The following is a 15,586-nucleotide window of genomic DNA, read 5'->3' as shown; positions in this document are numbered from 1 at the left end:
GTATTATATAAGATAAGAGAAAAGAGGGTGTGGCTGATGATATTTTGGATGTAATATCCTAATGCTTGGGTACCATCTTTCTAAGATCTAATCTATAAAAAAAAACAAAGGGGTGTAGCTCCTTCAGTAAATAAATTATCTCCCTTGCCTCAACCACTAACTGTGAACGTAAAATACTTTAAGATTCCCACTATGAACAAACAGGAAGTTAAATGCAACTATCACGTGACTCGGAAGAAATATGGAAACAACCCCATATTACAGAGAAGCTTTAATCTGGCTTTTGGCGAAAATGTTTTGCAGAATTTTCTAATGTATGTGAACATCATACAATTATCAACTCAGCACTTGCTGTCAGTCTCTTGTTTGTTGATACAATTAATTGCATATTTGAATGATTTCTTATGTGTTGATGTCATGTGTAAACATTGACCTCATAATGACATTTGTACATGAACTGTTATTAAGTTTGACATTTATAAAATAAAGTTTTTCCACTTTTCTTATGATGTATACTTGCATTAGTCTTGTTGTTAATAGTGTCTAATAGCTGTCACAAAAGCCTCTAGTGTAAATACTGTTTAATCTTAATTGTACTATAGCTCTCGTGTCAACATTCAATTGTAACTGAAAATATGTCAAGAAGCGATACATTGGCAGCACTTATTGACATATTTATTTTGTTGCTGACCTACTTTTTGTTCAATCAACCAGCATTCAGTTTTGATTTTTTTTTTCTATGCACGTTATTTTGTTGCCAACTTTACAGTCAATACATTGAACGATAGATAATTTTCAAAGTCAACGAGAAACTTTTTTTTTCTGATCAAAGTATTTTAATGGAGATATTACACAATTTGTGTAGAAACACAAATCTGTCTCTAATATAACTTATATGTTACACTGTTATATGAGGTGCTCCCCTTTCTCTCTCTAATGTAAAATGCAATCACTAAGAGGTTTTGTAGGTCAGTGGTAACAAATAAAGAAAAAAAAATTGTCAAGAATTCAAAAATTCAATTATTTCTTAGCCCAAACCTCCCGCAGGACGACGGGGGATGAGAGCGGGCAGGGTTTGAACCCTGGGCCATCGATAAATGTGAACGTCAGTTCAGCACGCTAACCGCACGGCCAGGCAGTTTTAGCTGACATAGAAGAGAGAACCTGGTTGCTCGTGGCTTCAGAACGAGACAGCTGGAGGTCACTCACAAAGGCCGCGGGATACACATTTGAGACGAAAATAATCGCAGACGGCGAAAAGAAAATCTAAATCGACCACTTGCGGACAATAATTATGCTTGCTCCGGATGTGGCAAAATATGTAGGTCACAGCTGGGATTGCGTATCCACGAGAAATATTGCATTCCTCATTAATCTTCGGACTCGAAGACAAGCCTTTTTATTATTATATGGCTATTCTGCAACGTCATTCGTCTGACTACGTCACTACTTTTACCGTCGCTAAAAAATATACACAATATACTTATTTTAAAAAACTAACATTCTCTCTAAACTAAACTAGGTCACTACATAGGGTCATCTAATGGGCCACTTTGAAGACAAGTACCGTAAATGTGATTTGCATTCTTTTATCTTTCATAAAAGAACTTTACAGACTTTATTGACTAAACACATATTCTGGTGGAGTTCGTTGTGAACAGTTTACAGAGGCGTACAGGCTACACGGGCAACCAGGCCAATGCCCGGTAGGTCGGTACGTAAATATTCCGGTGGGTTTGCGAATGGGCCACTTTGAATTACAATAAGTACCGTAAATGTGATTGGCATTCTTTCAGTTTTCATTAAATGACTTTATTATTATAGCTTTTATTTAGCGCTACTTTCATGCTTATAGCATGCTCAGAGCGCTTTCATGCTTATAGCATGCTCAGAGCGCTTTGGTCCAATCTCATTTGTGGACCAGTGGGGGAGTGGGTATCTAGGAGTTGGTTTTCCATGCTGCCTTTAGGCGCTCAGTAAACACAACTCTGCCCGAGCCGGGTGTCGAACCTCGAGCCTTCTGGGTAGCCAAGCCAAGCCAAGTTCAAGCGCACTTGGCCTCTCGACCACGCTTCAAACTTTACTGTGTAATACTAAAGATATTCAGTCGAAACAATGGAATCACACACATCTAGATCCATAGACCATGCTACTGGGGATTTACAACCCTCTATATACACAAACAAACAAGGTTTTAAATGTGTATATTCCTTTTTGAAGTTGCATAAGTTTTGAAAAAACTCGTGAATCTATAACGATATGCCTAGCTTATAGATTAGTGACGAATTTCCGGTTGTAATTGGGGGGTATCATTATATACAGTTACCGGTACCAAAAAAGTTTCAACTTTAACGTATCCAGTCAAATGTGAATTATATTACTTGGTTGGTTCATCTCAAGATCTCAGCAATTTCCCGCTCCGAGTTATACGCTGTTACGGATAGTTAACGGTTTGAAGAACAACAGGACGATAACTCTTGTTAGCAATTGAGATGTACGCAACGAGAGTTGTCTCTTAGGCCTACTGAATTGTAAAGAAATAGAATGTATTGACGGGGCTGTGTTTTGTAATCCTCAGCTTGGCTCTTAAGTTAGTGATTACGCAAGTAGCTACGAAAGAAGTCTCAGCTCACCGAAATTTGTAAAGAAGAGGTTGAGAAGCGACTTGACACGAGAAACACTTGCAAGATTTCGTCTTTAAGCCTGTTGATAAAGTTTCTGACGAGGGAGTTTTTAATCCTTTATAAATTATTTTAAGAAGGCGCGGTAGCTGAGCGGTAAAGCGCTTGGCTTCCGAACCGGCGGACTCGGGTTCGAATCCTGGTGAAAACTGAGACTTTTATTTTCGGGATCTATGGGCGCCTATGAGTCCACCCAGCTATAATGGGTAGGCCTACTTGACATTAGTTGGGGAAAAGTAAAGGCATATATATATGTTTGTTTTTTTACAAGCGTCTGCTAGTATTCTTCACTGCGAGAAACGCATTCTCCTGACATCCACAGCTCATTATTCATCCTTTTTTCTTCTTCTTGAAACTGTCAGGCAGAGTTGAGCCTTCGGCTCTTGGAACTCTAGGCCAGCAAAAGTGAACAAGAGCTCCCTCTCACCGGCCTGAATGAGAACAGTGTACACTGTTCTGTCTGACGGGTGGGTCAGACTCACGGCTAGAGGCCGCGTACACTAAGACCCCAAAGGCAGTTCAAATTTAATAAAGTAAATTAGTTGTGGGCAATGGCCGATATTGATGTGTGATGTGGCAATCGAAATAGAAGTATTTTAAGTATATCTTTATTACGCGTATTTATCGTAATATTATCTACATGTTAAGCGAGACCTCTTGTAGTAGGTCAGTTTTGGTCAGCATAAGACCACAACAGAACGATGGTCAAATGCTCTTTAGATATTCGACTTTTTTTTTGGCGCGAAAAATATGTAAATATTAAGATAGATAGATAGATAGATAGATAGATAGATAGATAGATAAATAGATAGATAGATAGATAGATAAATAGATAGATAGATAGATAGATAGATAGATAGATAGATAGATAAATAGATAGATAGATAGATAGATAGATAGATAGATAGATAGACAGACAGACAGATAGATAGATAGATAGATAGATAGATAGATAGATAGATAGATAGATAGATAGATAGATAGATAGATAGATAGATAGATAGATAGATAAATAGATAGATAGATAGATAGATGGATGGATGGATGGATGGATAGGTGTGTCTAGATGTGTTTTTATTTTGCGTGTGCAACTGTGTATAGTCGTTCCATTCCATTTATTTAGTGTTGTTATTTTTTGGAATTCTATAATTTAGTTATTTTTTGTACAAAAGACCGACAGACAGACAGAGAGACAGACGGACAGAGATAGATAGATAGACAGACAGACAAATAGATAGATAGATAGACAGACAGATAGATAGATAGATAGATAGATAGATAGATAGATAGATAGATAGATAGATAGATAGATAGATAGATAGATAGATAGATAGATAGATAGACAGATAGATAGTTAGATGGGATTTACCCACCACAAATTAACAATTCTGGATCCGCCTTTGCTTCTCCCTTCCTTTTCCTACTCCTCTGCATTCATTCATTCCTCCTCCCCCGCTCCCTTCACCCCAAAGCTCGTTCCGTCTATGCGCAGGCTCGCGCCCCTCTCACAGGCGCCCATTTAACGTCATTGCCGCTAGATGGCGACATGGTCCCCGCAGTGACGCGTGCGGAAGGGGGGGTTACGGGTTGCACTAATCAGGAACCAGGGCGCCGCGCTTTATAAAACGCCCCAAAGTGAAGCTCACGAAGCCTGGTATCGAGTAGGTAGATTGAAAGGGACGCAACTCGATGCAAAGAGCAAGTTACTTCTCAGACTTCCACAGTTATAGTTCTTAGTTTCCATACCTAGCAACCAGACCACACATTTCCAACTTGAACTGTCACTGAACTTCAACCAAATACTACTAAACCTGAGTGACCAACAGTGTCCAGCCTAAAGCAGAGTCATCGTTGTAAGATGACCATTGCCTGCTTCGCCCTACTGAGCCTTCTAACTGTTTATTTTACAGGCCATGCAGACGCCTCTTACATCGTAAGTAATCTTTTTCACACGTCATTTCTTTCTGTCTATCTATCTATCTATCTATCTATCTATCTATCTATCTATCTATCTATCTATCTATCTATCTATCTATCTATCTATCTATCTATCTATCTATCTCATCTCATCTCTAGTTAGCTAGCTGTTTACAATATTCGCGATAAATGTCTACTACTTATGTCTAGTTACGGAGATATTTGTGACAATTTCAGGGCTGCGTTAACTTTAAATATACTTTATCTAGAAATAGACCAACGATATTCACAAGCTCGTCTTAGACTCATGTATAACCTACATATTTTGTCTCAAATGACGCATAAAAATTTTCGGGATCTATTTATGGTCTCTTTTTGTCGTCTGCGCTTGTTTTGCATATTCGCTCAGACGCAAACCTCTCAGTCCATTAAAGAGTTCTCTAGATGTCTCTTTCTTAAAGAGTTCTCCAGATGTCTCTTTCTTAAAGAGTTTTCTAGATGTCTCTTTCTTAAAGAGTTCTCTAGATGTCTCTTTCGGCAGCCAATTACTGCTAATTGTTTGTTCTCATTACCTTGATTTGTAATATATTTTTTGGGAACTATTTTCCAACAGATAAACATTTTATTCATCTTTTCCTCCCGAAAATGTATACTTTTAAGACACAGGTAGAGCGTTTCAGAGTAATGATCTTTGGAAATAAAATGTTCTTGGCCCATTTCTTATAATCTTTTTTTTTTTATTTAAATTGCTTTTGCAGACCGAATTTTCATGCTTAAAGCATTCCCAATGCGCTATGATCCAAATTCTTTTGTGGACATTTAGGGAGGGCTTATCTGGCAGGTTTCCGTGCTTCCTTTTGGCGCTCAGCATACAAAAAGTTCGAGTTGATAAGTAACCAGCTCAGTCCGATCGAGTTTTAGGATTGCATGAATTTTTGTGTTTTTCAAATAAAAAACAAACAACATCATTCAATAAAAGAAAACAAACACAACACACATCGAAGTTTATTGAGTGACTTCTGGAGATATTCTCGATACACTAACCAATGTCTGGACGCTAAAATGAACTTTATAATTCAAAAGTTACAAATAGAGGTGCTTAAAAATACTTCAAAGTATATTGTAAAAAGAGCAAAATTAATAAACATACTCTTTAAAAAAAACAACATAATATTAAGTGTACTTGTATCAAATAGTTTACATCTATCATGTAATTAAATTTGAAATAGATCTAGACCAATAATAATTTTAAAAAAACATTTATAAAAATTATAAATTGGGGGAGAGACCTGAATTTGAACTCATGGCTAAAGCCGTCTCAGGCTCCTCTAGCCAACACGCTAACCACTCTGCTAGTGGAGAGCTTATTAAAATGTGCATTGTAATATCTATAGTCTCGTCCTATTTTCCAGGTTTGTGTTCATTAAGCAGGGCGGGTCCTAATAATTACGGTGCCCTATGCGAAACGGATTTCGCAGGGTGGGGGATAAGCATAATGTCAAAATTAAGATTTTTGCATTTGAATATACATTCGTTTTTGCATTACATTTTTATTAAAAAGATCCGACAATGCCGTTTTTTTTTTTTATCTCGCGTGGAATTGTCACCCCCAAAATGACAACTTTTTCCATTTTTAAGGAGATTTTTATGAGTTTTCAGGAGATTTTAATAATTTCAGGAGATTTCCAGGATATTTTTCGTATATTTTACAATTTCAGGAGATTTCCAGGTGGTCCTGGAAAATCAGGAGGCATAGGAAATCCTGTTATTATATATAAGTGATAATGGTTTAATTTTAAAATGTACACCTAGAATTAGCCTATGAAAGTGCGGGGCCCACTGCGGTCAGATAGGTTGCAGTGGCATAAGGCCGGCCCTGTCACTAAGACTCAGACTACGACCTAATAAGGGGAGGGGGTAGTACAGTGGTAGGGGGGGGGGAGGGAGCGATCGCATTCCCCCTCCTCCCCTCTTTTCTTCTTCATTTTATTTTTCGTGAAACGACTATGGTTCATCTCGAACACATTTTCATATAGGGCTGTGGAGCCCTATTTCGGAGAGACACTCCCGTCCACATATATTGCATGCCAAGGTGGCTTTCGCTTTTGTGGTAGAGGAGCTGGTCATTTTCCGTGTGGCACGCTTTTCTTCCAGAGCTGAGGCCCATGTTTTCTCGCTGTCCATAGCTTTCTTGGTCACCGTCTCTCTCCATTTAGTGCGGTCTAAGGCTATGTCTTCCCAATGGTCAGTATCAATGTTTACTGATTTTAAATCCCTTTTTATCACATCAACGTAACGGAGGTGGGGGCGAGCAGTTTTTCTTGAGCCAGGCGCAAGTTGCCCGTACAGAATATTTTTTGGTATGCGATTGTCCTCCATCCGGCGAACATGTCCGAGCCAGCGCAGGCGACGTAGCCTGAGGACCGTAAAGATGCTGGGAAGGCCCGTTCTCGCGAGGATCTAATATTACACACTTTTTCAACCTTCGCTAGACTCCGACCAAGAGTTTGGGAAGACCAGAAGCTCACCACAGCGACCAAAATGGAGGTCTACAAGTAGTGATGGGAACTAAACTAACTTTTAAAAGTTAAACTAAATCTAGTTTTCAACTAAAATAAAGTAGTTAAACTAAAAGTTTATCATGAATTTCGAAATATAGTAAAACTAAACTAAAGAAAATTAATTAAACTTTTCATAACTTTTTTTTTTATTGGGGGGGGGGCGGGGTTGAACTAGTTGTATATAATCATCCGACTGTATGCCTACGGTTCGATCTTATTCTTTTAACATTGTAGAAATATTTATTCATAATAAAATCAGTAATATATGGAATATGTTTCTTATATAATCGTTAATGCACAATAAAATAAAATGTCTAAATAAATATGTATGCTTGTATTTTTGCCTTGAATTAAAACCTTTAGAAAAAAATGGTACGCTTTTTTAAAAATTATATTAACTTATATAACGGAAAATCTTACTTATACCGGTTAAGTTTAAAATCTCATTATTTGGTAACATAGATTTAGAATTTCAAATTTAGATCTAGTAACCAAAGAAATGGAAACGAAATCGGAGTTTTAAGAAACATTTGACCTGTATAACTATTTTATAGTGTAAAATACATGCTTGACTAACCATGCTGATGTGCTATTTTCTTGTCTGACCACTAAAAATACAACTAACACTATTGCAAAACCGCGCAAGGAAAAAAAATCAGGGTGGTCTTGTCATTATGGACTGCACACTCAGTAGGCCTACATTATAGGCCTACGCGTGTACGTCTATCTGGTCAGGTTGTTAAAACCAGTATATTAACTTTATGGGCAGGCAGGGTGTGTAACTATTTTAGTGTAAAGATATATCTACGAACATGCTTGACTAGCCACGCCAGTGTGTTATTTTCTTGTCTGACCACTCCACATTACGCAAACTAAACACTATTGCTTTTCGCGTAATGAAAAAGATGCAGGGTAGTCTTGTAGTATCATCGACTACACACGTTCAGTACACTAGGCCTACATGTGTATGTCTAGCTGACCATGTTGTCAAAATCAGTTGGACACTGTCTATTTGCTTTATGGTCAGAGAGGGTGTGGATTAAGATGTTTTTTTTCTTCTAGAGCTGATTATCCTAATGCTTTTAGATCTATTTAGGCATAGCTATATAAAAGCTATAATAATAATAATAATAGCTGTCGATTTAGACTTAGATCTCAATAATAAGTCTTAAGACTATAAAAAGGGTGTGCTTGATGTTTGTTCCTGCAGTTAAAAAATTATTGTTTGTCGCACGCAAATGAATTGATTAAAACCACTAAACATTGACCTAACTCACTAATTAGATTCCCACTATAAACAGAAATTATACACCTCCACGTGGCTCACAAAATAAATTCGGAACAACCTCATTCATAATACTGCATAGAAGCTTTTGGTAAAACATGTTTAACATTTTATTATACTGCTACTTTCAAGTGCAAATATTTACTCCCATAACTTCTACCAGGATCTTACTTAACCCTCTTCAAATGCAAACTGTCTAAATAGTTGTTAACTGTATCATTTTTTTTGATAATCAAAGTTATTGATATCACATGACCAGAAGACAGGGATGTGCGTTTCAACCCTGACCACATGTTGAAAAGTTGTACACATTTAAATTAAACTTTTTAGTTAGTAACTAAAAAAAAAAAAAATTAAACTACGATTTTAACTAAACTTTTTTTTTCTAGTTAAACAATGGCCTTAATTTTTTTTTTTTTTTGTTAAACTAAAAGTTTCTAACTATTTAGTTAACTTTTGCCCATCACTATCTACAAGGCATGCGTTCTTAGCACGCTACTGTACGGCAGTGAGTCGTGGACAACCTACACAAAACAAGAGAGACACGAAGATAAAGGCACATTCCTCGTCCCATATGCTAAGACAAATTTGTACAAATACTCCTTCTTCCCTAGTGCTATTAGAGCATGGAATGGGTTGCCTGAGCTAGCCAGGAAAACCAGTGACTTGGCAGAATTTAAGTCATTGGTTAATATGCATGACTAGATGCATGACGCGTAGGACGTAATCATCTTCTTTTTTGAAGTAACGTCTGTATTATATAAGATAAGATAAGAAGTAACGTCTGTATTATATAAGATAAGATAAGAGAGGAAAGTAACCTCATTCCACTGCCTTCGAAGGATCTTAAAAAAAAAAATAACGAGCCCCTAATTCAGGAACTAATCATGCGCAACGTTCTAAAAAATCAAAACTTTCACACAACCGATTCTTTACTGCGAAGTGTGTTCATCTTTGTGAATAGCAGCTTTGTAGCTGAATAGTAGCTTTGGAGGCGCGGTGGCTGAGTGGTAAAGCGCTTGGCTTCCTAACGGGGGTCCTGGGTTTGAATCCTGGTGGTAATTTCGAGATCTTTGGGCGCCTCTGAGTCCACCCAGCTCTAATGGGTACCTAATATTCGTTGTGGAAAATTAAAAGCGGTTCGTTGTTGTGCTGGCCACATGACATCTTCGTTAACCGTGGTCCACAGAAACAGATGACCTTAACATCATCTGCCCTATAGATCGTAAGGTCTGAAAGGGGGAAACAAACTTTGAATAGCAACTTAAAACATTTCCATAATCTCAATATAGTCAGTTTTTTAGATAGCTAAGACACTGAGCTAGATGTGGACCATATATAGATAAGTGGCGAACATTAACTCAATTATAGATTTTCAGTCAAAGTGTCTCTGAGTGATTTCAGTCTTCTTGTGATTAGCGCTCAGGGCTAGACAGACTTTGATAGTAGAAATGTATTTGTTCTTTCACTTTTTAGTTTATGTAGTGATTCGAAACACGCAGATTGAAGTTGCTTAAGATAAGATAAGATAAGATAACATAACATAACATAACATACATTTTATTGGTCCAAACAAATGGAAATTCAGTTTGACTCCAATAATTTTCCACCTCATCATAATTATTACAACTTTAACAATATAGATGCAGATACTAACACTATTCACACACTCTTATAAATTGAATTAGGCTTCTATGTACTTCTCGGTGACGCCAGATGACTTTGCAACACTCTGTTGAAAGTGGGATAAAGGAGATTTTAAATATTTCTATTGTAAACCCTGGTGGAGACGAGACGACCACTTCGTCAAGATCTGATGTAACTTCTTGATTTGTCTATCCTTCAGTCGCGAGGTGACTATGGATCATCTCATGGAAATGAGATGAATGCCTGGGCATTAGCTGTGGTCGGAACGATGTCAGCCACACATCAGTTCCCCCCTCTCCACTTAGCTGATGTATCCAAAGGAATGTCAGAGCCGATACAGTTCGGGGTCAGCGGCGTCGCATGGTTCTGCCAGAGTGTAGCACTGGGTGCTGCAAACTACCTTAGGGTCGCCAGCTCCTGATTTTTTCTCAGGGTTGACTCCCGAAGCCTTTCCCATGATTGGGTATAGCTGCAAGGCAACATAGGTTTGAATTCAGAGTTTTCATTCTCCTATGTGGGTAGCCAGCCATGGCTAAACGAGCCCCTCCAGCCCGAAGCTTACTGGTTAAGGCGCCAGTTTCTGCTTTGTCTATATTTAAATGAGATTGGACCAAAGCGCTCTGAGCATGCTATAAGCATGAAAGTAGCGCTATATAAAAAGCTGTAATAATATAGTGACTTAAAGTTAGCAGTTTGAAAGTTTAAAAACAAAATCAGAGCAATAGGGATGTTGAGCAAATGATATAAATAAAAAAAGTAAAAGTTCCTTTTTTCAGACCTTGCTATCTATAGGGCCGATGATGTAAATGTCATCTGTTTCTGTAGCCCACGATTAACGAGAGTGTCATGTGGCCAGCACAAAGACCAACCGCCTTTACTTTTCCCCATATAATGTCAGGTAACCCTTACAGCTGGGTGGACTCACAGGTGCCCAACGATCCAGAAGTTAAAAAAAAAACTCTTCACAAGGATTCGAACCCGGGACCTCGGTTCGGAAGCCAAGCGCTTTTACTACTCAGCCACCGCCCTTCCCAAATGATATATAGGTAGAGCAAATTTTAGTTGTTTAATTGTATTTAGATCATTGTATAAGCTCATCGTATACAATTTTAAATTTAACAGGAAAATCTTAGCTCATGGCCCGATGTCTTATTTGTATGTTAGGTATTGAGAATAGTAAGCAGCAATGCCACTAGAGAAACTCTTAAAAAAAATGACTATTCATATCTCTAATGTTATCGTCTTTGAAATGTGAACATATATAGTTCGTCCATCGTGGTTCGATGATGACCGCTTTTGTCATCCGGGGGGGGGGGTGCTGAAGGCTTTGCAGTGGGGATTTGTGCCTCCTCATGTGGCTGGTGAGACCTATGTGATCCCGGAATGTTAGGTTGAATACTGGGCAGGTTAGTCCAGCCGGAGCTAGTGTCATTGGCTTTTATTTTTGAGCATAGAACAGTACACACATGTTATCTTGAGATGTTTTTTTTAACCGGCTTTGCTCTTTTTTTTTCTCGTTTTGTTAAATAATAAAAGGCTTCTTCGCTGTTTTAATGGTTATAATCTATGCCAAGATGCCCCTTTGACTTTTAAGTCTAGTAAACCTGCTGTGGATCAACTTTATCTATCCTAAGATCAACGCTATTATCTAACGGAGGTTTAGGCCAAGTTTTATTATCAAGATTGGTCAAAAGGATTTGATTTCTATCTTATATAATACAGACGTTACTTCAAAAAAGTAGATGATTACGTCCTACGCGTCATGCATTTAGTCATGCATATTAACCAATGACTTAAATTCTGCCAAGTCACTGGTTTTCCTGGCTAGCTCAGACAACCCATTCCATGCTCTAATAGCACTAGGGAAGAGTAGGGAGTATTTGTACAAATTTGTCCTAGCATATGGGACGAGGAATAGGCTTTTATCTTTGTGTCTTTCTGAGTATTTTATTAAATTTTGTTTTTGTATTTGAAGATTATGGTTCAGTGTTCTATGTATAATTGCTACTTTACTTTTGAGTCTTCTCTCCTGAAGGCTTTCTAAATTTAGTGATTTAACTAAAGGTGTTACTCTAGTCAAATGTGAATATTCGTTTGTTATGAATCTCACTGCTCTATTTTGTGTCTGTTGCAGTTTCTTAATGTTTTCTTGAGTTGAGGGGTCCCAAACGGAGGATGCATATTCTATGCAAGACATACTCACACCTTACATTCTACTTTATATATTGCGATGGGCTTGTGTCCAACTTTGATCACGATGTAAACGCTTCAAGTTTTTAGAGTCAACGTTTATCGATTTACATCTGTAGAACATTCGTAGCTACGTTAACGACATACAAATCAAGGGCCATAACAATGATAAACTTTAAAACGTCATCATTATTGTTGGTTTATGCTCTCCCTTTTCTAGTCAAAAGCAAATGCATTTTATACACCTATAAGATTGAGAATCGGGTTAAATTGAGGAAGAAGTTTTCTTTTAGACAGTTCTAGAGGCTAAAAGTAAAGTAAAGTTCCACTTTCAGACCTTGCGATCTATAGGGCAGATAATAATAATAATAATCTTTATTGTCCGTAAGGAAATTTGTCTTACAATTTGTGCATTACATCAAACAAAAAACATTATAACTATAAGAAACCAAAATGTACATTCACACCAGACTCACTCATAATTTACATGTGACAAAGTTTATATCAGATTGTTCCTATTAAATACAAATTGCATTAAGCTGTTGTCCGTTAACGAGGGTGCCTTGTGGAAAGCACAACGGCCGTCTTTTCTTCCCCCTCATCTAATGTTAGGTTAAGGTACCCATTAGAGCTGCGTGGACTCAAAGTCGCCCGAAATTAAATATCCCAGTTTTCACCAAGATTTCACCAAGAACCCAGGACCCCAGTTCAGAAGCCAAGCGCTTTACAATTCAACCACAGCGCCTCCAGTACCATAGGAAGATCCAAAGTAAAGGGTATTGTATCCTTATCGGCTAAATATGACAGACAAAAGTAATAGAAGAGTGTTGTTGATGGTCGTTGACTTGTAGCGCCAAACTGCTGGTAGACAATTAAACCGTTGTATGCGTATTATAAATCAACTTGCATAACTTCAAATAGATTGAATAACTTCCTTGTGAACAAAACTAAAACTAGAACTTTTTTTTTTTACAATATAGCCCAGCGGTTCTCAACCTCTTAAGCTCGGTGACCCCTTTTTTACCCCCCCCCCCACTCTTCCGCGACCCCCCACCCACCCACACTTAGACAGCAATAGAAGAATTGATAAAAAGAATCCATTTATCGATGGTCTTAGGCGACCCCTGGCAAATCGTCAATCGACCCCCCAAGGGTGTCGCGACCCACAGGTTGAGAACCCCTGATATAGACGAAATCAAGTTGGTATGAAATACAACAAATATAGTAGGCTTGAGCAATAGTATGAAATGGTATTTTGAACATAGTCTAACTGACTACAAAATCACGTCTTTTTACTCTGGTAATCTGGAGTCTTCTCCTCTACTGAAGACCGCTGACGACAATGGCGCTAAACTTACATCATTCACAACCAATCGCTAACGTCTTCCCACGTCACCATAGAAACACACACACACACACATAAACACACACACCATAATGAAGGGGTGTTCATTTGTGGAAGGAAACAGGATGGCTGCCTGGTCGTGCGGTTTGCACGCTGGACTATCGTTCAGATCTATCGATGGTCGCGGGTTCAAACTCTGCCCGCTCCCATCCCCCGTCGTCCTGCGGGAGGTTCGGACTAGGAAGTAAACTATCTTCAACTCTGAAGGAACATCCGAAACATGTCAAACAAAACAAAACACACAAACGTAACCCGTTCCGATGGAGGACGAAAAAGGGTGTTCTGCTCATAATAATCATCACACATTTTAGAAACTTCCCAACTTCTTCTCAACTTGAGTGAAATAAATAAACTTTTTTTTTTCAAATCAGTGAAGTACGGGAATCCGCTGTTTAGAAATATGATTGGAAATGAATGCTCCACTCAATAGTGTCATTAGGACACGAAAAAGTCCTAATGGCGGATCCGAAACTATTTTGCACCTCATTGATACGTACAGTATCCCCTAAAATACTAATTAAAACGACACCAATGAAACATACTTTTGAGTTGAATTTTAACTTAATCATTGGCTTTCGATTTATTGCCACCAAGTTAACTTAATCATTGGCCTTCAATTCATTACCAGCAGGTTAACTTAATCATTAGCGTTCAATTCATTACCACCAAGTTTACTTAATCATTGGCCTTCAATTTATTACCACCAAGTTTACTTAATCATTGGCCTTCAATTCATTACCACCAAGTTTACTTAATCATTGGCCTTCAATTCATTGCCACCAATCTTAATTTAATCATTGGCCTTCAATTCATTGCCCCCAATCTTAATTTAATCATTGGCCTTCAATTCATTGCCCCCAATCTTAATTTAATCATTGGCCTTCAATTCATTGCCACCAATCTTAATTTAATCATTGGCCTTCAATTCATTGCCATCAAGTTAACTTAATCATTGGCCTTCAATTCATTGCCACCAGCTTAACTTAATCATTAGCGTTCAATTCATTGCCACCAGGTTAACTTAATCATTGGCCTTCAATTCATTGCCACCAATCTTAACTTAATCATTGGCCTTCAATTCAGTGCCATCAAGTTGATTTAATCATTGGCCTTCAATTCATTGCCACCAGGTTAACTTAATCATTGCCCTTCAATTCATTGCCACCAATGTTAACTTAATCATTGGCCTTCAATTCATTTCCCCCAAATTAACTTAATCACTGGCCATCGGTTTTATTGCCCCCAAATTAACCTGTTCATTGGTCTTCAATTCACTGCCAGCAAGTTAACTTCAACATTAAACATGGCACACGTGTAATGATTGTTTCAATAAAATATACATTTATTCTACACCATATGTGACAAAATCCTAAGAGGCTGTGTTCTAGCCGCTACGAGAATACATTATACAACACAGTGTAACGAATAATGCACAAAAAATGCCACGTTGTCAAATAAGTATTGAGATTTCTTCAACACAAATCGTGATGTTGCATATTCCATTATCTATGGCTTCAACCAATAGACTGTATTCATAGCATGTGAATAAACAAAGTAGTTTTGTTATTAAATATTAGCTTTTATATAGCGCTACTTTCATGCTTATAGCATGCTCAGAGCGCTTTGGTCCGATCTCGTTTGTGGACCAGTGGGGGAGGAAGGGGTATCTGGGAGAAGGTTTTTCCGTGCTGCCTTTAGGCGCTCAGTAAACACAACTCTGCCCGAGTCTGGTGTCGAACCTCGAGCCCCCTTCATAGGTAGCGTACTTAGCCTCTAGACCACGCTTTATAGCAATGAAAATCTTCATCTTATGGCAGTGTCTGGTTCGAAACTCGTTAGAGGGAAACAGAATTCATCTAAGTGACCCAGTTCTGTTTCAGAATTGGCCTGACCTGGAAGA

The 15,586-nt window shown here is 38.1% G+C and overlaps 1 protein-coding gene across 1 annotated transcript in view; it reads left to right on the top strand.

The window, feature by feature from the left end:
- Nucleotides 1-4,245: 4,245 nt before the first annotated feature.
- The window catches only part of LOC106050912 (feeding circuit activating peptides-like), a 90,510-nt gene continuing 79,169 nt past the window's right edge, over nt 4,246-15,586 (top strand). The window contains exon 1 of the mRNA XM_056008823.1: nt 4,246-4,614. Within this exon, the coding sequence (XP_055864798.1) occupies nt 4,540-4,614 (75 nt within the window). The 5' untranslated portion in view covers nt 4,246-4,539. The remainder of the gene's footprint in view (nt 4,615-15,586) is intronic.

This window comes from Biomphalaria glabrata, chromosome 13 (assembly GCF_947242115.1).
Source record: "Biomphalaria glabrata chromosome 13, xgBioGlab47.1, whole genome shotgun sequence".
Lineage (NCBI taxonomy): Eukaryota > Metazoa > Mollusca > Gastropoda > Planorbidae > Biomphalaria > Biomphalaria glabrata.
Note: the sequence above shows the minus strand (reverse complement) of the source record. Positions and strands in the feature narration are given on the sequence as shown.